At 48.5% G+C, this 20,165-nt stretch overlaps 1 protein-coding gene across 1 annotated transcript in view; it reads left to right on the forward strand.

Annotated features, from left to right (window-relative positions):
* The window catches only part of TEX11 (testis expressed 11), a 1,226,647-nt gene that overhangs the window by 331,416 nt on the left and 875,066 nt on the right, over window positions 1-20,165 (forward strand). Inside the window, exon 8 of the mRNA XM_044268992.1 lies at window positions 3,304-3,361. Coding sequence (XP_044124927.1) covers window positions 3,304-3,361 — 58 coding nt within the window. The remainder of the gene's footprint in view (window positions 1-3,303; window positions 3,362-20,165) is intronic.

The following is a 20,165-nucleotide window of genomic DNA, read 5'->3' on the forward strand; positions in this document are numbered from 1 at the left end:
GATCGGATCCGTTCTGAGCGGATCCGATCATAATAATGCAGACGGAGGCTCCGTTCAGAACGGATCCGTCTGCATTATTTTTAGCATATAACAGCTAAGTGTGAAAATAGCCTCGTACGGATCCGTCCAGACTTTCAATGTAAAGTCAATGGGGGACGGATCCGCCTGAAGATTGAGCCATATTGTGGCATCTTCAAACGGATCCGTCCCCATTGACTTACATTGTAAGTCTGGACGGATCCGCACGGATCCGCACGCCTCCGCACGGCCAGGCGGACACCCGAACGCTGCAAGCAGCGTTCAGCTGTCCGCCTGTCCGTGCGGAGGCGAGCGGAGCGGAGGCTGAACGCCGCCAGACTGATGCAGTCTGAGCGGATCCGCTCCATTCAGACTGCATCAGGGCTGGACGGCTGCGTTCGGGTCCGCTCGTGAGCCCCTTCAAACGGAGCTCACGAGCGGACCGACGAACGCTAGTGTGAAAGTAGCCTTAGTAGCCACAATATCGTTGCCTGTGAAGCCATTTTTATGCAACGCAATGATGGCTGCACGCATTTCATTGCAGGTCACCATGGTTAACAATGGAAGAACAATGATTTCAAGCATCACCCTCCTTTTAACAAGTCAAGTCTGCCATTTTAACACAATCAGCCTGACATAATGATCTCCGGCCTTGTGCTCGTCAACATTCTCATCTGAGTTAACAAGACGATTACTGAAATGATCTCAGCAGGTCCTTTAATGACAGCAATGAAATGCAGTGGAAAGGTTTTTTGGGGATTAAGTTATTTTAATGGCAAAGAAGGACTATGCAATTCATCTGATCACTCTTCATAACATTCTGGAGTATATGCAAATTTCTATTATAAAAACTTAAGCAGCAACTTTTCCAATTTCCAATATTTATGTAATTCTCTAAACTTTTGTCCACGACTGTATAGTTGGAATAGTCTTACCAGATCCTGAGGTGCATATACCCATTTCTGTTTGCCCAGGACTCGTCCTTTTGCTAAAGATAGAAGTGGAAGCAGCAGGGCCTGTATCACTGTGGTGAAACTTCTGGGGACATTATTGTAACTCGCCCTTACATGTACAACCTGAAATTGGTTGGGATGGGGGCTATTAGTCCCTACCTAACAGTGATACAGAGCACCCGCCCCGATAGGGGTGACCCCGTCAGAAACATGCCCCTAAAAATGTCCCTCTCTCATGACATGTTTCATCCCTTACAGGGACTCATCAGGGGATATATAGATAGAGAGTAAACTAAAATAAAGATAAAGGGAAAACAAAAAATAAACAAAATTGTCTAAATACACACCAATTGGATCTATTGGATGTTTAAACAGAGATCCACTAACTGCTTCAATTTTGAAATCAGAGATGTAATGGAGGTGTCAAATGTTTAGGCAGCTCCTTATAAAGTCTCCAGAGACAAACAGTTGTCTGTATCTGGACGGGTATAGGGAAGTGTCCCCACAAGAACCCATGTCTCACCGCCTATCAAATTACACAGGAGGGGAGCGCAATATACTGGGCTTACCTCCCTTTTAAACCATCCCGGTCTAAAATGCCCTGACTCGGCTCCTCTGCTCCTCAGCGCACGCTGGAGCACTCGTAGGGTTAAGGGGTTAAGTTTACCAATCCAACATTTATATTTAATTTTGGATTATCCATAGAGATCTAGTTAGTACAATTGCTTATACTGCACGCATTATTATTTTTAGCATACATTATAACCATGTTAATTGATGCTATTAAATTATACATATATACTGCAATGGGCCTACACACAAAAAGTTAAGGTTATTCGGCTTTCGGGAGAAATTTATGGAAAACTTAAAAAGTTCAAGCTACAGTGAAATATCATGAAAGTAGGGCATTTAAGTAGAAGCATTCAGTGGTGATTTCCTCATCTCAAACAATTTATTGAAACAAAAGCCAACAACAGTGGTGGCTATACCCCCACAATAAATGTCAGGGTCTCAATAACTTGTCATATGGCCTGGAGCATGAATTACAGCTTGACAACGACGTCTCATGCTGTTCACAAGTTGACTTATTGTCTGCATGGCACCCCACTCTTCTTGAAGGGAAGCCCTCAGGTCATTGATGTTCTGGGGTACAGAGTTACGAGCCTTTACATAGCTACTCAGCTGATCCCATAGGTTTTCAATAGGATTCAGGCCTGGAGAAAGTGCAGGCCACTCTATTTGAGGTACCCCAGTCTCCAGCTGCCGTTCCCTAATGATGCATCCTCGATGAGCTGGCGCATTGTCGTTTATGAAGATGAAATTTGGCCTGTGCTATTCATGCAGAACCACAATAATTGGATTAATGATGTTATTCAAGTAGTATAGGCTTATCACTGTACCATTCACAAAGTGTAGGGAAGTTCTGTAACACCATCACCAGTAAAGGTTTGTCTGGTGACAACAGTGGCTGATGCATAATGCTCTCCTTGACGTCTTCAACATTGTTGGCGGCCATCATTTATGCTCAGTGTGATTCGACTTTCATCAGTGAACAGCACAGAGGCCTTCTTCTCCCTCGTCCAGCATAGATGCTCCCTGACCCATGCCAGACCATGACACCTGTGCTTGCTGATATGGTCATGTACCCTTGCAGGCTGTCTAGCACGCAAACCACGCTGATGTAAATGGTTTCAAATGGTCTGACATGACACTTGGATGCCTCTCGCCACCCTTAAATGTGCCCGGAGTTGTCTGGCATTCATCATGTTCCACAAGGCATTGTTCACAAAGAAGCAGGCATCAGTGTGGGATGTGGCCAAAGGACGTCCACTTCTATGCCTTTCTGTGACTCTTCCAGTCTCTCTGTTGTGACCTGCTTATGACACTCTGTGATACTCTAAGCTCAGTGGCCACTTCCTTCTGAGAACATCCTGCTTGAAGCCTCACAATGGTGAGGTGCTGTTGATCAATTGTTAGGTGTCGTCTGTTGTGGAACACCTGTTTTTAAATTTGCTTTTGTTCAGCTCCTTGTTAGAGAACAGCAAGTTGTGCAAAAAATACTGAAACACTGAATAGTTTAAAATGTACATTGAAAAGTTTAGGGAAGGTCACATTAAGTTCACCTGTAAAGATTAGAGTGCATTTTAGGTTCATCCTGAAATTTCCCCCACAAGCCAAATATCCCTAACTTTTTGTGAGTAATGTATATGAATTGTATCTTTTTTATGGGATTTGGATTATTGTGTACTTTTTTATTATAAAAAAGTGAAATTATAATGAGAATTTATTTTTTTACATTAATAAATGTATTTATTGTGTTTTATCTATACAGCCAGAGTTATGAGATTGGGAAGACAGATGAGAGATATAAAACTGGACATGAAATGCAGGTGAGCTTCTAATAGTTCCATATCACAATATAAAAAAGAGACTGCAGGTTGAAGATAATACTTTATAAAGAGTTATCTGGTGGCTCATTTCTGATTCAATGCAATCTCTGCGATTAACTGACACCTGACGGGAGCACAATGGATCTCAGAGGGGATACACTTTCTTCTCCAGCTCCCATCACCAGTAGTCTAAAATTGATATGATCCTCGCCTCGACACATACACTTAAACATCTATTGTATTCTAGACATATTGTCTGCTCATGGTCAGATCATGATATGTTATTATCAGTATTCGATTTTACCCCAAAATAGTTTTTACCCTACTCCTGGAGATTGAATGAGCCCTTATTAACTGATCCGATGAGTTATTAGCAGGTTGCTGAGGAGCTGGGTGTTTTTTTCGCCACTAACGCCAGGGGTAAGGCGGGAACTTCTCTACCATGGGTATGGCTTTTGCTTAAAGCCTTCATAAGAGGTTAACTCATTGCTCTGGCCTCTGGGAAAAAAGGGAATGGGGTCTGGCCCAGTTAAGATTAGAGGACAAACTGTCCTGATGAGCCTATGCTCATCAGCAATGGCCTTCCTTATATTTCTATAATGCTGTTAAAAACACCAAACTACAACTTGACTCTTTGTTATCCCATAAAACAGAGCGAGCTTTGAGTTGGACCCGTGCTCTCTATTATAAATTGGTTAACAAACCAGATAAGTTACTGGCTTGCAAACTCAGAGACATACAACGTATCAACCAAGTATTTAGGATACAAACTGGAGAAGGCCAGACCACATCCAATCCTAATTGGATATATTAGGTTTTCTCACAGTTCTTTCAATCACTCTATAGGAAAAGATTTCCAATTGCCTCCGCAGTCATGCCTGATTTTTTGACTAAGGCCAGGCTCCCTACCCTTTCCTCTGAGGCCCTCTTGAGCTTGAACAGACCAGTTTCTTTTCCCGAGGTAGAGCAAACGGTTTGTGACTTTACTCAAGGCAAGGGGTCTGGCCCCGATGGCCTAACAGCTATGTACTATAAGAAGTATCTCACTATTCTCTCCTCCCATATCTGCGCCCTTTGTAACAATATTTTGCAAGACCTGGAGGTGCCAGCTGAGTGTTTGGATGCACTGATAACAGTCATACCCAAGCCCAAGAAAAAACACCTCTTGCAAGCTAACTACCGCCCCATCTCCTTATTAAATGTTGATACTAAGATCTTTACAGCTATATTAGCTCGCCGCCTAAACCAACTGCTCCCTGATCTGATTCACACTGACCAGGGTGGTTTTTATCCCGGGGCACAAGGCCCCAGATAATATACGTAAACTTCTTGATATCCCTCACTGGTCTAATACACACTGCAATCCTTTTATGCTTATCTCCTTAGACATAAAGAAGGCCTTTGACAGCCTTTTTGGGGATTATATATTTGAGGTCTTCCATACAATGGGGTTTCAGGGTTCATTTGTGAATGCACTTCATGTCATTTACTAACATCCCCAAGCATTTCTTAAATTACCCTTAACCAGCATATCTGCAATACCAATCCACAGAGGCATACATCAGGGGTGTCCCCTTTCCCTGGCACTTTTAGCTCTCGCTATGGAGCCCATAGCCAATCTCATCAGAGACAATTTAGATATATCTGGAGTTAAGATTTATTCACAGGACTTTTGACCCTGACTAATCCTTTAATATCTCTGTCTGTGGAAGTTGTTTGATGACTTCTCAAAAGCCTCCGGACTGCAAATCAATGCCTCCAAATCCGGGGCCATGTATTGTAATTCCGCGCTATCTATGATTAGCCTATTGGAATCAGATTTTGGGTTTGTCACCTGTAGGGACACCCTGTCATACTTGGGGATATTTTTAACTCCCACATTAAAAGGTATATTTCAGGCTAATTAGCCCCCCATGTTCTGCTCCATCAAAGCCGCCCTAACTAAATGGGATACACCTATGCTGTCCTGGATTGGCAGAATCCATACTGTTAAAATGATGTCCCTCCCCAGTCTGCTCTATATATTTTGGACCCTCCCGACTCCAGTCCCTGTAAAAGTTCTTCACGACCTGCATAAAGCTATCCTTAGATTTATTTGGGAGAATAGGAGACCTGGGATTCAAATGACAACTAAGTGCTTACACAAATGAATAGGAGGTCTCTCCTTGCCTAACTTTATAAAGTATTATAGGGCAGCCCGCTTGTCACAGTTTATATTGTTTAATCTTCAAGATAGGGTACTGAGCTGGGTCAAATTGGAATCTGAATTATTGGCTCCTCTAGCAGTGCTTTTTTGGTCTACTGACCCCATTCTTGATATGGTTAAATTGAGAACTCTTCTCTCCTTCTAGTCGTTACAACTTTGGAAGATTTATTCACAGGAGTATAAAGTCAACCTATTTGCTGATGCCTTGCTTTTGACCCTGACTAATCCTTTAATATCTGTGTCTGTGGAAATTGTTGGATGACTTCTCAAAAGATTTAAGTATAAGCTTCAAATCGAGACTTGCACCCCTTACCCCTTTACTACATAACCCCTCATTCCCGCCTGGAGGGAATGCCTTAGCCTTTTCATGGTGGAGGTCTCAATCCCTAACCTGCCTACATGATTTTCTAATAAGGGGCTCTTTACTTACCCCCTCGCAGCTCATTAAACAACATTCCCCCCCACCTGGGGAAATGTTTAGATTACTACAAATACTTTCATTTTGGAGGTGGTAGAATGGGGACTTTGAATGATACTGTCACCGCCAGTTCTGTGAGAAGGTCTGGCAGATGTTCTTCTCTACCTCTTGCATGACGTTCTTTGTTTTGGTTTCACTTTGTCATCTCCTTTCCTTCTCCCAGGTGTCACCTATTTAGAGTAATTGTCTCCCTTTATATTCCCTCCCATACTGCCTCACTGTGTGGTTTATACTACTTCTTAGATGAGGTGTTCACTGCTGGAGGCTGCTGCTACAGCTGTTTCCTCAGATAAGTCTTTTTCCTTTATTTGTGTTTCCTTGCTGGCTTGATTCTAAGTGACCCTGAGTCCGTCCGTATTAAGTGCAGGGAGACGGTGGTCATGTTTCCTCACTATTATAGGGTTTTCAGGTGTCACACAGTATTAGGTATGTGGGCATGCAATCATCTACCATAGAGACCCTTGCATGGGCATAGCAGTCAGGGAAAGCGCTAGGGTTTTTTTTAGGGCTCACACATATGCCCCTTAGTTTGGGATCAAGCCAGTTGGATGTTTATTTATAAGTTCCAGCTTTCTGCAACATCATCCGTGACATTATAAACCGCCATAACCGTCTTAAGCATGGATCCGGTTTCAGCCTTGATTGACCGCATGCAAGGTCTTTCGCTGGAGGTAGCAGATCTCCGTAAAACTGTGTCTCAGTTTCAGCTGACTGGTTCTGCTGGCGTTCATGGAGTTTGTTCCGAACCTAAGATCTCGCTTCCGGATACGTTCTCCGGGGGTAGTGAGAATTTTGATCGCTTTAGAGAGGCTTGCAAACTCCATTTTCGCCTACTTCCCCATTCCTCTGGTGATGAGGAGCAGAGAGAGGGTGGAGATCATAATCTCGCTGCTCAAGGATAACGCTCAGTCTTAGGCCTTTTCGATGCCATTGGGGGCACGGCTCCTCCGATCAGTGATTTAATTTTTTGTAGCCCTGGGGCAGATGTATGATGACCCGGATCGTATTGCTCTGGCTGAATCGAATCTGCGTCTTATAAGCCAGGGTAAACAGTCAGCAGAAATATATTGTTCTGAATTTCGGAGATGGGCAGCTAATACTAGAGTTGAGCGAACACCTGGATGTTTGGGTTCGAGGAGTTCGGCCGAACTTCCCGGAAATGTTCGGGTTCGGGATCCGAACCTGACCCGAACTTCGTCCCGAACCCGAACCCCATTGAAGTCAATGGGGACCCGAACTTTTCGGCACTAAAAAGGCTGTAAAACAGCCCAGGAAAGAGCTAGAGGGCTTGCAAAAGGCAGAATCATGTAGGTAAATCCCCTGTAAACAAATGTGGATAGGGAAATGAATAAAAATAAAATAAATAAAAATTAACCAATATCAATTGGAGAGAGGTCCCATAGCAGAGAATCTGGCTTCATGTCATCCACCACTGTAACAGTCCATTGTCAGATATTTAGACCCAGGCAGAGGAGAGAGGTCCCTTAAAAGAGAATCTGGCTTCATGTCAGCAGAGAATCATTCTTCATGTCATAGCAGAGAATCATGCTTCACGCCACCCACCACTGTAACAGTCCATTGTCATATATTTAGGCCCCGGTACCCAGGCAGAGGAGAGAGGTCCCATAACAGAGAATCTGGCTTCATGTCAGCAGAGAATCAGTCTGCATGTCATAGCAGAGAATCAGGCTTCACGTCACCCACCACTGTAACAGTCCATTGTCATATATTTAGGCCCCGGTACCCAGACAGAGGAGAGAGGTCCCATAACAGAGAATCTGGCTTCATGTCAGCAGAGAATCAGTCTGCATGTCATAGCAGAGAATCAGGCTTCACGTCACCCACCACTGTAACAGTCCATTGTCATATATTTAGGCCCAGGCACCCAGGCAGAGGAGAGAGGTCCCGTAACAGAGAATCTGGCTTCATGTCAGCAGAGAATCAGTCTGCAGGTCATAGCAGAGAATCATGCTTTACGTCACCCAACACTGGAACAGTCCATTGTCAGATATTTAGGCCCAGGCAGAGGAGAGAGGTCCCGTAACAGAGAATCTGGCTTCATGTCAGCAGAGAATCAGTCTGCATGTCATAGCAAAGAATCAGGCTTCACGTCACCCACCACTGTAACAGTCCATTGTCATATATTTAGGCCCCGGCACCCAGGCAGAGGAGAGAGGTCCCGTAACAGAGAATCTGGCTTCATGTCAGCAGAGAATCAGTCTGCATGTCATAGCAGAGAATCAGGCTTCACGTCAACCACCACTGTAACAGTCCATTGTCATATATTTAGGCCCCGGCACCCAGGTAGAGGAGAGAGGTCCCGTAACAGAGAATCTGGCTTCATGTCAGCAGAGAATCAGTCTGCAGGTCATAGCAGAGAATCATGCTTTACGTCACCCAACACTGGAACAGTCCATTGTCAGATATTTAGGCCCAGGCAGAGGAGAGAGGTCCCGTAACAGAGAATCTGGCTTCATGTCAGCAGAGAATCAGTCTGCATGTCATAGCAAAGAATCAGGCTTCACGTCACCCACCACTGTAACAGTCCATTGTCATATATTTAGGCCCCGGCACCCAGGCAGAGGAGAGAGGTCCCGTAACAGAGAATCTGGCTTCATGTCAGCAGAGAATCAGTCTGCATGTCATAGCAGAGAATCAGGCTTCACGTCACCCACCACTGTAACAGTCCATTGTCACATATTTAGGCCCAGGCACCCAGGCAGAGGAGAGAGGTCCCGTAACAGAGAATCTAGCTTCATGTCAGCAGAGAATCAGTCTGCATGTCATATCAGAGAATCAGGCTTCACGTCAACCACCACTGTAACAGTCCATTGTCATATATTTAGGCCCCGGCACCCAGGTAGAGGAGAGAGGTCCCGTAACAGAGAATCTGGCTTCATGTCAGCAGAGAATCAGTCTGCATGTCATAGCAGAGAATCAGGCTTCACGTCAGCCACCACTGTAACAGTCCATTGTCACATATTTAGGCCCAGGCACCCAGGCAGAGGAGAGAGGTCCCGTAACAGAGAATCTGGCTTCATGTCAGCAGAGAATCAGTCTGCATGTCATATCAGAGAATCAGGCTTCACGTCAACCACCACTGTAACAGTCCATTGTCATATATTTAGGCCCCGGCACCCAGGTAGAGGAGAGAGGTCCCGTAACAGAGAATCTGGATTCATGTCAGCAGAGAATCAGTCTGCATGTCATAGCAGAGAATCAGGCTTCACGTCACCCACTACTGTAACAGTCCATTGTCATATATTTAGGCCCAGGCACCCAGGCAGAGGAGAGAGGTCCCGTAACAGAGAATCTGGCTTCATGTCAGCAGAGAATCAGTCTTCATGTCATAGCAGAGAATAAGGCTTCACGTCACCCAACACTGGAAAAATACATTGTCAGATATTTAGGCCCCGGCACCCAGACAGAGGAGAGGTTCATTCAACTTTGGGTTGCCCCGCAATATAATGGTAAAATGAAAATAAAAATAGGATTGAATGAGGAAGTGCCCTGGAGTACAATAATATATGGTTAAGAGGAGGTAGTTAATGTCTAATCTGCACAAGGGATGGACAGGTCCTGTGGGATCCATGCCTGGTTCATTTTTATGAACGTCAGCTTGTCCACATTGGCTGTAGACAGGCGGCTGCGTTTGTCTGTAATGACGCCCCCTGCCGTGCTGAATACACGTTCAGAGAAAACGCTGGCCACCGGGCAGGCCAGCACCTCCAAGGCATAAAAGGCTAGCTCTGGCCACGTGGACAATTTAGAGACCCAGAAGTTGAATGGGGCCGAATCATCAGTCAGTACGTGGAGGGGGGTGCACACGTACTGTTCCACCATGTTAGTGAAATGTTGCCTCCTGCTAACACGTTGCGTATCAGGTGGTGGTGCAGTTAGCTGTGGCGTGTTGACAAAACTTTTCCTCATCTTTGCCATGATAACCCAGCCCTCAGAGGAGCTGGCCGTGACACAGCTGCCTTGGCGACCTCTTGCTCCTCCTCTGCCTTGGCCTTGGGCTTCCACTTGCTTCCCTATGACATTTGGAAATGCTCTCAGTTGCGCGTCTACCAATGTGCGCTTGTACTCGCGCATCTTCCTATCACGCTCCAGTGCAGGAAGTAAGGTGGGCACATTGTCTTTGTAGCGTGGATCCACCAGGGTGACAACCCAGTAGTCCACACACGTTAAAATGTGGGCAACTCTGCTGTCGTTGCGCAGGCACTGCAGCATGTAGTCGCTCATGTGTGCCAGGCTGCCCAGGGGTAAGGACAAGCTGTCCTCCGTGGGAGGCGTATCGTCATCGTCCTGCGTTTCCCCCCAGCCACGCACCAGTGATGGGCCCGAGCTGCGTTGGGTGCCACCCCGCTGTGAACATGCTTCATCCTCATCCTCCTCCACCTCCTCCTCATCCTCGTCCTCCTCGTCCTCCAGTAGTGGGCCCTGGCTGGCCACATTTGTACCTGGCCTCTGCTGTTGCAAAAAACCTCCCTCTGAGTCACTTCGAAGAGACTGGCCTGAAAGTGCTAAAAATGACCCCTCTTCCTCCTCCTCCTGGGCCACCTCCTCTTCCATCATCGCCCTAAGTGTTTTCTCAAGGAGACATAGAAGTGGTATTGTAACGCTGATAACGGCGTCATCGCCACTGGCCATGTTGGTGGAGTACTTGAAACAGCGCAACAGGGCACACAGGTCTCGCATGGAGGCCCAGTCATTGGTGGTGAAGTGCTGTTCCGCAGTGCGACTGACCCGTGCGTAATGCAGCTGAAACTCCACTATGGCCTGCTGCTGCTCGCACAGTCTGTCCAGCATGTGCAAGGTGGAGTTCCACCTGGTGGGCACGTTGCATATGAGGTGGTGAGCGGGAAGGCCAAAGTTACGCTGTAGCGCAGACAGGCGAGCAGCGGCAGGATGTGAACGCCGCACTTTATGCAGCAGCTCTGACATGTCGGGGTAGTTGTGAATGAACTTCTGCACCACCAAATTCAGCACATGCGCCAGGCAAGGGATGTGCGTCAAACCGGCTAGTCCCAGAGCTGCAACGAGATTTCGCCCATTATCGCATACCACCAGGCCGGGCTTGAGGCTCACCGGCAGCAACCACTCGTCGGTCTGTTGTTCTATACCCCGCCACAACTCCTGTGCGGTGTGGGGCCTGTCCCCCAAACATATGAGTTTCAGAATGGCCTGCTGACGTTTACCCCGGGCTGTGCTGAAGTTGGTGGTGAAGGTGTGTGGCTGACTGGATGAGCAGGTGGAAGAAGAGGAGGAGGAAGCCGAGTAGGAGGAGGAGGCAACAGGAGGCAAAGAATGTTTCCCTGCGATCCTTGGCGGCGGAAGGACGTGCGCTAAATAGCTCTCCGCCTGGAGCCCAGCCGCCACTACATTTACCCAGTGTGCAGTTAGGGAGATATAGCGTCCCTGCCCGTGCTTACTGTTCCACGTATCTGTGGTTAGGTGGACCTTGCCACAGATGGCGTTGCGCAGTGCACACTTGATTTTATCGGATACTTGGTTGTGCAGGGAAGGCAAGGCTCTCTTGGAGAAGTAGTGCCGGCTGGGAACAACATACTGTGGGACAGCAAGCGACATGAGCTGTTTGAAGATGTCTGTGTCCACCAGCCTAAATAACAGCATTTCATATGCCAGTAGTTTAGAAATGCTGGCATTCAGGGCCAGGGATCGAGGGTGGCTAGGTGGGAATTTACGCTTTCTCTCAAATGCTTTTGAGATGGAGAGCTGAATGCTGGCGTGTGACATGGTTGAGATGCTTGGTGACGGAGGTGGTGGTGGTGTTGGTGGTACAGCCTCTGTTTGCTGGGCAGCAGGTGCCAACGTTCCTCCAGAGGCGGAGGAAGAGGCCTAGGCGGCAGCAGCAGAAGAGGCCGAGGCGGCAGCAGCAGAAGAGGTAGCAGGGGGAGCCTGAGTGACTTCCTTGTTTTTAAGGTGTTTACTCCACTGCAGTTCATACTTTGCATGCAGGTGCCTGGTCATGCAGGTTGTGCTAAGGTTCAGAACGTTAATGCCTCGCTTCAGGCTCTGATGGCACAGCGTGCAAACCACTCGGGTCTTGTCGTCAGCACATTGTTTGAAGAAGTGCCATGCCAGGGAACTCCTTGAAGCTGCCTTTGGGGTGCTCGGTCCCAGATGGCGGCGGTCAGTAGCAGGCGGAGTCTCTTGGCGGCGGGTGTTCTGCTTTTGCCCACTGCTCCCTCTTTTGCTACGCTGTTGGCTCGGTCTCACCACTGCCTCTTCCTCCGAACTGTGAAAGTCAGTGGCACGACCTTCATTCCATGTGGGGTCTAGGACCTCATCGTCCCCTGCATCGTCTTCCACCCATTCTTGATCCCTGACCTCCTGTTCAGTCTACACACTGCAGAAAGACACAGCAGTTTGCACCTGTGTTTCGTCATCATCAGAGACGTGCTGAGGTGGTATTCCCATGTCCTCATCATCAGGAAACATAAGTGGTTGTGCGTCAGTGCATTCTATGTCTTCCACCGCTGGGGAAGGGCTAGGTGGAAGCCCTTGGGAAACCCTGCCAGCTGAGTCTTCAAACAGCATAAGAGACTGCTGCATAACTTGAGGCTCAGACAGTTTCCCTGGTATGCATGGGGGTGATGTGACAGACTGATGGGCTTGGTTTTCAGGCGCCATCTGTGCGCTTTCTGCAGAAGACTGGGTGGGAGATAATGTGAACGTGCTGGATCCACTGTCGGCCACCCAATTGACTAATGCCTGTACCTGCTCAGGCCTTACCATCCTTAGAACGGCATTGGGCCCCACCAAATATCGCTGTAAATTCTGGCGGCTACTGGGACCTGAGGTAGTTGGTACACTAGGACGTGTGGCTGTGGCAGAACGGCAACGTCGTCTCCCAGCACCAGAGGGTCCACTAACACCACCACGACCATGTCCGTGTCCCTTACTAGATGTTTTCCTCATTGTTACCGTTCACCACAATAAGAAAAATCTTATTTGGCCCAATGTATTGAATTCAAATTTAGGCCTTTTTTTACAGACACCTAACACTATCTGGCTATCTATTTAGGCACCGTATTACACTAATAAAGGCACAGCAGTAACGACAGATTTAGCTGAATATAAATTTGAGGCCTAGTATTTAGGCGCTGGGTGACAGGTATACGTTTACGGACAGAATTAGAAAGTTATTGAGAATAACCCTATCTGCACCGTGAATCTTATATACCCTTTTAGGGATAGATTTAAAGTAGGCCTGATACAGCAGAAACCACTAAATTAGGAAATTGCTAAATTGGGAATTGTATTTCAACCCAGAACAAAAACTGTGCTTTGACGGACACTACATAACTTGACCAGCTACAGCAATAACCACAGATTTGGATGAATATAAATTTGATGCCTATTTTTAAGGCGCCGGGTGACAGGTATACGTTTACACACAGAATTAGACTTGGAATTGCACAATAGCATGTGCGTGAAGTTATTGAGAATAACCCTATCTGCACAGTGAATCTTATATACCCTTTTAGGGATAGATTTAAAGTAGGTCTGATACAGCAAAAACCACTAAATTAGGAAATTGCTAAATTGGGAATTGTATTTCAACCCAGAACAAAAACTGTGCTTTGACGGACACTAAATAACTTGACCAGCTACAGCAATAATGACAAATTTGGATGAATATAAATTTGAGGCCTATTTTTTAGGCGCTGGGTGACAGGTATACATTTACACACAGAAATAGACTTGGAATTGCACAGTAGCATGTGTGTGAAGTTATTGAGAATAACCCTATCTACACCTTGAATCTTATATACCCTTTTAGGGATAGATTTAAAATAGATCTGATACAGCGGAAACCACTAAATTAGGAAATTGTAAAATTGGGAATTGTATTTCAACCCAGAACAAAAACTGTGCTTTGACGGACACTAAATAACTTGACCAGCCACAGCAATAACCACAGATTTAGATGAATGTAAATTTGAGGCCTAGTATTTAGGCGCTGGGTGAAAGGTATACGTTTACAGACAGAATTAGACTTGGAAATGCACAGTAGCGTGTGTGTGAAGTTATTGAGAATGACCCTATCTGCACATTGAATCTTATATACCCTTTTAATGAATAGATTTAAAGTAGCCCTAATACAGCAGAAACCACAAATTTAGGAAATTGCTAAGTTGGGAATTGTATTTCAACCCCGAACAAAAATATATCCTTTGCCAGACAGCAGACAGTATTACAATTGGCTGGCCACAGCTGAAACACCAGATTTAGGGTACTGCTATTTTGGCAATTGTATTTCACCCCTCAATAAAGTAGCAAGCTGTCATGGAACCATGAACCAGACGTACAACAAGAGATGAGTGGAAATAAGAAGGCTTTATTGAAAATAAAGCTGTAAGGCAAAAGTCCAAACGGATGGCTAAACCGAAGCAGGGTCTTGCGAAACCAGAGATCAGGAACCAGAAGGGTAGTCAGATGAAGCCAGGATGAGGAACCAACAGGGTAGTCAGACGAAGCCAGGATCAGGAATCAGCAGGGTAGTCAGACGAAGCCAGGATCAGGAACCAGAAGCAGCAGCAGTCTTAGAAGCATGTGAGCACAGGAGGACCAAGCAGGGAACTGAAGCCACAGACCTCCTATATATATGAGCTAGGCATCCAGCTCCTCCCAGTGGGAAGGAGGAGCCGCAGGGTGGGAGGCTACAAGAAACCCAGAAACCAAGATGGCCGCCAGCACATGTCAAACGAAGGAGAACAGCAAGGAGGTAAGACCATGACAGTACCTCCCCCTCAAGGGCCCCTCCTCCGCGGAGTAAGGAACGGTTTCTGAGGGAAGCGTGCATGGAAGGCTCGGAGCAAGGCAGGAGCATGGACATCTGCGGAGGGAACCCAGGAACGCTCCTCTGGACCATAACCACGCCAATGGACCAAAAACTGCACCCGGCCGCGGACCAGGCGTGAGTCCAGGATATTGCTCACCTCATACTCCTCACGATTGCCCACTTGGACCAGACGAGGCCGAGGAATCGAGGAAGTGAAACGATTACACACCAGTGGCTTCAAGAGGGAGACATGAAACACGTTGGAGATCCGCATGCCAGGAGGAAGCGCAAGGGCATAGGCTACCGGGTTTACCCTGCGAAGCACTCGGAAGGGACCAACAAAGCGAGGCGCCAGCTTGGGGGTGGGCACTCGAAGGTTGAGGTTGCAGGTGGACAACCATACGCGGTCTCCGACCTGGTAGGAAGGAGCGGGCGCTCGTCTGCGATCAGCCTGGAGTCTCTGGCGCTGCGCAGAGACCTCAAGGGACCTCTGGATCTGTACCCAAGAAGCACGTAGGACGGAAAGGTGATCCTCCACAGCCGGAATATCCTGGGGAGAGAATACCTCCGGTAACACGGCAGGTTGGAACCCATAATTGGCCATGAAGGGAGACGTCCCAGAGGAAGAGTTCACCGCCGTGTTCCTGGCAAACTCAGCCCAAGGCAGGAGGTCAACCCAATTGTCTTGGTGATCGGAGACATAGCAACGAAGGAATTGCTCCAAGGCCTGATTGGATCGTTCTGCGGCCCCATTGGACTGAGGGTGGTAGGCCGATGAGAAAGAGAGATGAATCCCCAACTGGGAGCAAAAGGCGCGCCAGAACCTGGACACAAACTGACTCCCCCGATCCGACACAATCTCCTTGGGCAAACCGTGCAACCGGAAGACCTCCCTGGCAAAAATCGAGGCCAACTCTTGTGCAGAGGGTAACTTCTTGAGAGGTACACAGTGGCACATTTTGGAAAACCGATCCACTATCATGAGAATGACCGTATGGCCTCGGGATGCAGGGAGGTCCACAATGAAATCCATCCCCAGGTGTGACCATGGACGCTCCCCGGTGGCTATGGGTTGCAAAAGGCCCAACGGAAGGTGCCGAGGGGACTTACTCTGGGCACAAACAGAGCATGCCGCTACATATGCGGCGATGTCGGAACGTAGAGAAGGCCACCAGAACAGACGTGAAACAGCCCAGGACAGCTGATTCTTTCCAGGATGCCCCGCGGCCTTGGAGTTATGGTAGGTTCGCAACAACCGAGTGCGCAACTCCTCAGGCACAAAACACCTGCCGTTGGGTCTCCCAGAGGGAGCACCAGATTGAGCCGCCAAAATCTGCTCACCCAGGGGAGAGGTCAGGCTGGTGCGAATGGCGGCCAGGATCTGATTCGGAGGTATGACCGAAGTCGGAATCGACTCCTCCCCGGACAGCTCGGAGTACTGCCGTGATAAGGCATCCGCTCTGATGTTCTTGGAACCGGGTAGGTAGGAGACCACGTAATTAAAACGTGACAAGAACAGAGCCCATCTGGCCTGACGTGGTGTCAATCTCTTGGCCTCAGAGAGGTAGGTCAGATTCTTGTGGTCCGTCAGGATGAGAACCGGAACCACCGAGCCCTCGAGCAAGTGCCTCCATTCTTTAAGGGCCTGCACGATGGCCAATAACTCCCTGTCACCAATCTGATAGTTGCACTCCGCGGAAGACAGTTTCCGGGAGTAAAACCCACAAGGAAGCAGAGGACCCTCTGGTGTTCTACGCTGAGACAGGAGGGCGCCTACTCCCGTCTCAGACGCGTCCACCTCGAGGACAAACGGCAACCCAGGGTTGGGATGCGACAGAATCGGAGCCGACACAAAGGCGGACTTTAGAGCCTCAAAAGCTCGGATGGCCTCGGGCGGCCAGACCTGGGGATTACTGCCCTTCCTGGTCAGATCCGTGAGAGGCTTGGCTAGCATGGAAAAGTCTCTGATGAACTTCCGATAATAATTGGCGAAGCCCAAAAAGCGCTGCAGGGCACGAAGACCACTGGGCTGGGGCCACTGTAAGACAGCCGAAACCTTCTCAGTATCCATGGAGAACCCCTCAGCGGAAATGATGTAACCTAAGAAGGTTACCTGGGATCGGTGAAATTCGCATTTCTCAAGCTTACCGAACAGCTTGTTCTCTCGTAACCGTTGCAACACTCGTCTGACATCCAGAATGTGGGCCTCCATGGATTCAGAATATACCAAGATGTCATCCAAATAGACCACCACACACTGCTGCAACAGGTCACGGAAAACATCGTTGATGAATTCCTGGAAGACTGCGGGCGCATTGCACAACCCAAAGGGCATAACCAAGGATTCATAATGACCGGTCCTGGTGTTAAACGCGGTCTTCCACTCATCGCCCGCCTTGATCCTTACCAGGTTATATGCCGCCCTCAGGTCGAGTTTGGTAAAGACCGTGGCCCCTTTGAGGCGATCGAACAGCTCGGAAATCAAGGGTATCGGGTAAGCGTTCTTGATCGTGATGCGATTGAGACCCCTGTAATCGATGCAAGGCCTCAACTCACCGCCCTTCTTTTTCACAAAGAAAAATCCAGCCCCTGCCGGGGACGAGGATTTGCGAATGTGTCCGCGTGAAAGCGCCTCCCTCACGTACTCCTCCATGGCCTCATTCTCCGCTACCGACAGTGGATAGACTTTGCCACGAGGAGGAACGGCACCAGATTGTAACTCTATGGCACAATCGTATGGGCGGTGCGGAGGTAGGGCAACCGCACACACCTTATCGAATACATCCCGGTACTCCTCGTATTCAGGAGGCAACAGAGAGTCCGAGGAAGTACACAGCAACTTGACAGGCCCATGGATGCAAGTAGCCCCACACTGCGGTGACCACGAGAGGATCTCGGCCGATCTCCAATCGAAAGTCGGATTATGCTTCTGGAGCCAGGGGTACCCCAAGACCACCGAGTAGTGTGGAGACGAAATAACCTGGAGACAGACCGACTCTCTGTGAACGGCACCAATGGCCATCCCCACTGGAAGGGTCTCATGAGTCACGTGTGGCGGCAGAAGGGGTCTGCCGTCTATCGCCTCAAGAGCCAGTGGGGAACCTCGAGGCTGCAGAGGAATGGAATTGGCGGCAGCGAACACACTATCAATGAACAAACCACCAGCACCAGAGTCCACCAACGCCTGGGTCGTCACCGAGCCCCCGACCCAGGAGAGGACAACAGTAATCAGTGGTTTGTCAACACGGGAAACCGGGGACGAGGAGACTCCACCCAAGGTCTGCCCCCGACAGGATCTCAGGTGCGAGCGTTTCCCGGACGGTTCGGGCATGCCAACCGAAAATGCCCACCGAGACCACAGTACATGCATCGGCCCTCGCGTCTCCGGAGTACCCTCTCCCCCTCGGACAGGCGAGCAAACCCCAGCTGCATGGGTTCACCCCCAGACAAGTCATCCCCAGGAGGCGTGGGAGGAGAGGGAGGCACGGGTGGGACAGCAAACGTAGGCGCCAATCTGTTAGAAGGCCTCCGCAGGCTCTCCTGAAAGGAAGGTCTCTCCCTGAGTCTGGTGTCAATCAAAATCAGGAAAGAAATAAGAGACTCGAGCTCCACTGGTAGGTCCTTAGCTGCAACCTCATCCTTCAAGGCATCCGAGAGACCATGAGAGAAAGCAGCGACCAGAGCCTCATTATTCCAGCCCACCTCTGCTGCCAGGGTACGAAACTCAATGGCGTATTCAGCTACGGATCGTGAACCCTGTCTGATGGACATAAGGAGCTTCGCAGCAGAGGCAGCACGAGCCGGCACATCGAATACCTTCCGAAGAGAAGCAACAAAACCGGAAAACTCGGCAACCACCGGATTGTTGTTCTCCCATAAAGGGCTGGCCCAGGCCAAGGCCTTGTCCGAGAGCAGCGAGATCAAGAAGCCCACCTTTGATCTCTCAGTAGGAAAGGCATGTGGCAGCAACTCGAAGTAAATGCCCACCTGGTTAAGGAAACCTCGGCACTGAGTTGGCTCTCCCCCAAAGCGCTGTGGAAGGGGGGCAGAACCGGTCATACCCCGAAACACCGCAGGCGCAGCAACAGGTGTCGGGGTAGACTCTGGCGCAACAACCGGAGCGGCAGTAGGAGCGGGCCCAGGAGCGACAACCGACCCATCGGCAACGGAAGCTAAATGAGCCGTGCGTTCAAGCAGGGTTTGCAACGTCACAGCGAACCGACCCAACAGGTGATCCTGCTGATCAAGTCTGGCAACCAGCGTAGGTAGCGAGGATGGCCCTGTACCGTCAGAATTCATGGCTTGGTCCTAATGTCATGGAACCATGAACCAGACGTACAACAAGAGATGAGTGGAAATAAGAAGGCTTTATTGAAAATAAAGCTGTAAGGCAAAAGTCCAAACGGATGGCTAAACCGAAGCAGGGTCTTGCGAAACCAGAGATCAGGAACCAGAAGGGTAGTCAGATGAAGCCAGGATGAGGAACCAACAGGGTAGTCAGACGAAGCCAGGATCAGGAATCAGCAGGGTAGTCAGACGAAGCCAGGATCAGGAACCAGAAGCAGCAGCAGTCTTAGAAGCATGTGAGCACAGGAGGACCAAGCAGGGAACTGAAGCCACAGACCTCCTATATATATGAGCTAGGCATCCAGCTCCTCCCAGTGGGAAGGAGGAGCCGCAGGGTGGGAGGCTACAAGAAACCCAGAAACCAAGATGGCCGCCAGCACATGTCAAATAAAGGAGAACAGCAAGGAGGTAAGACCATGACACAAGCACAGCCAAGCCCCTGATGTAGGATATAGCCAAAAAATAACCACACTATTGAGGGTTAAATGCACTTGGTGACAGCTTGACCCTGATGTAGGATATAGCCAAAGAACTACCACACTATTGATGGTTGAATGCACTTGGTGACAGGCTCAGCTTGCCCGTGATGTAGTATATGGCCAAAAAATAACCACACTATTGATGGTTAAATGCACTTGGTGTGACAGCTTGACCCTGATGTAGGCTATAGCCAAAAAACAACCACACTATTGAGAGTTAAATGCATTTGGTGACAGGCTCAGCTTGTCCCTGATGTAGTATATGGCCAAAAAATAACCACACTATTGATGGTTAAATGCACTTGGTGTGACAGCTTGAACCTGATGTAGGATATAGCCAAAAAATAACCACACTATTGATGGTTAAATGCACTTGGTGTGACAGCTTGACCCTGATGTGGGATATAGCCAAAAAAAAACCACACTATTGAGGGTTAAATGCACTTGGTGACAGCTTGACCCTGATGTAGGATATAGCCAAA

This window comes from Bufo gargarizans, chromosome 9 (genome assembly GCF_014858855.1).
Source record: "Bufo gargarizans isolate SCDJY-AF-19 chromosome 9, ASM1485885v1, whole genome shotgun sequence".
NCBI classification, from domain to species: domain Eukaryota; kingdom Metazoa; phylum Chordata; class Amphibia; order Anura; family Bufonidae; genus Bufo; species Bufo gargarizans.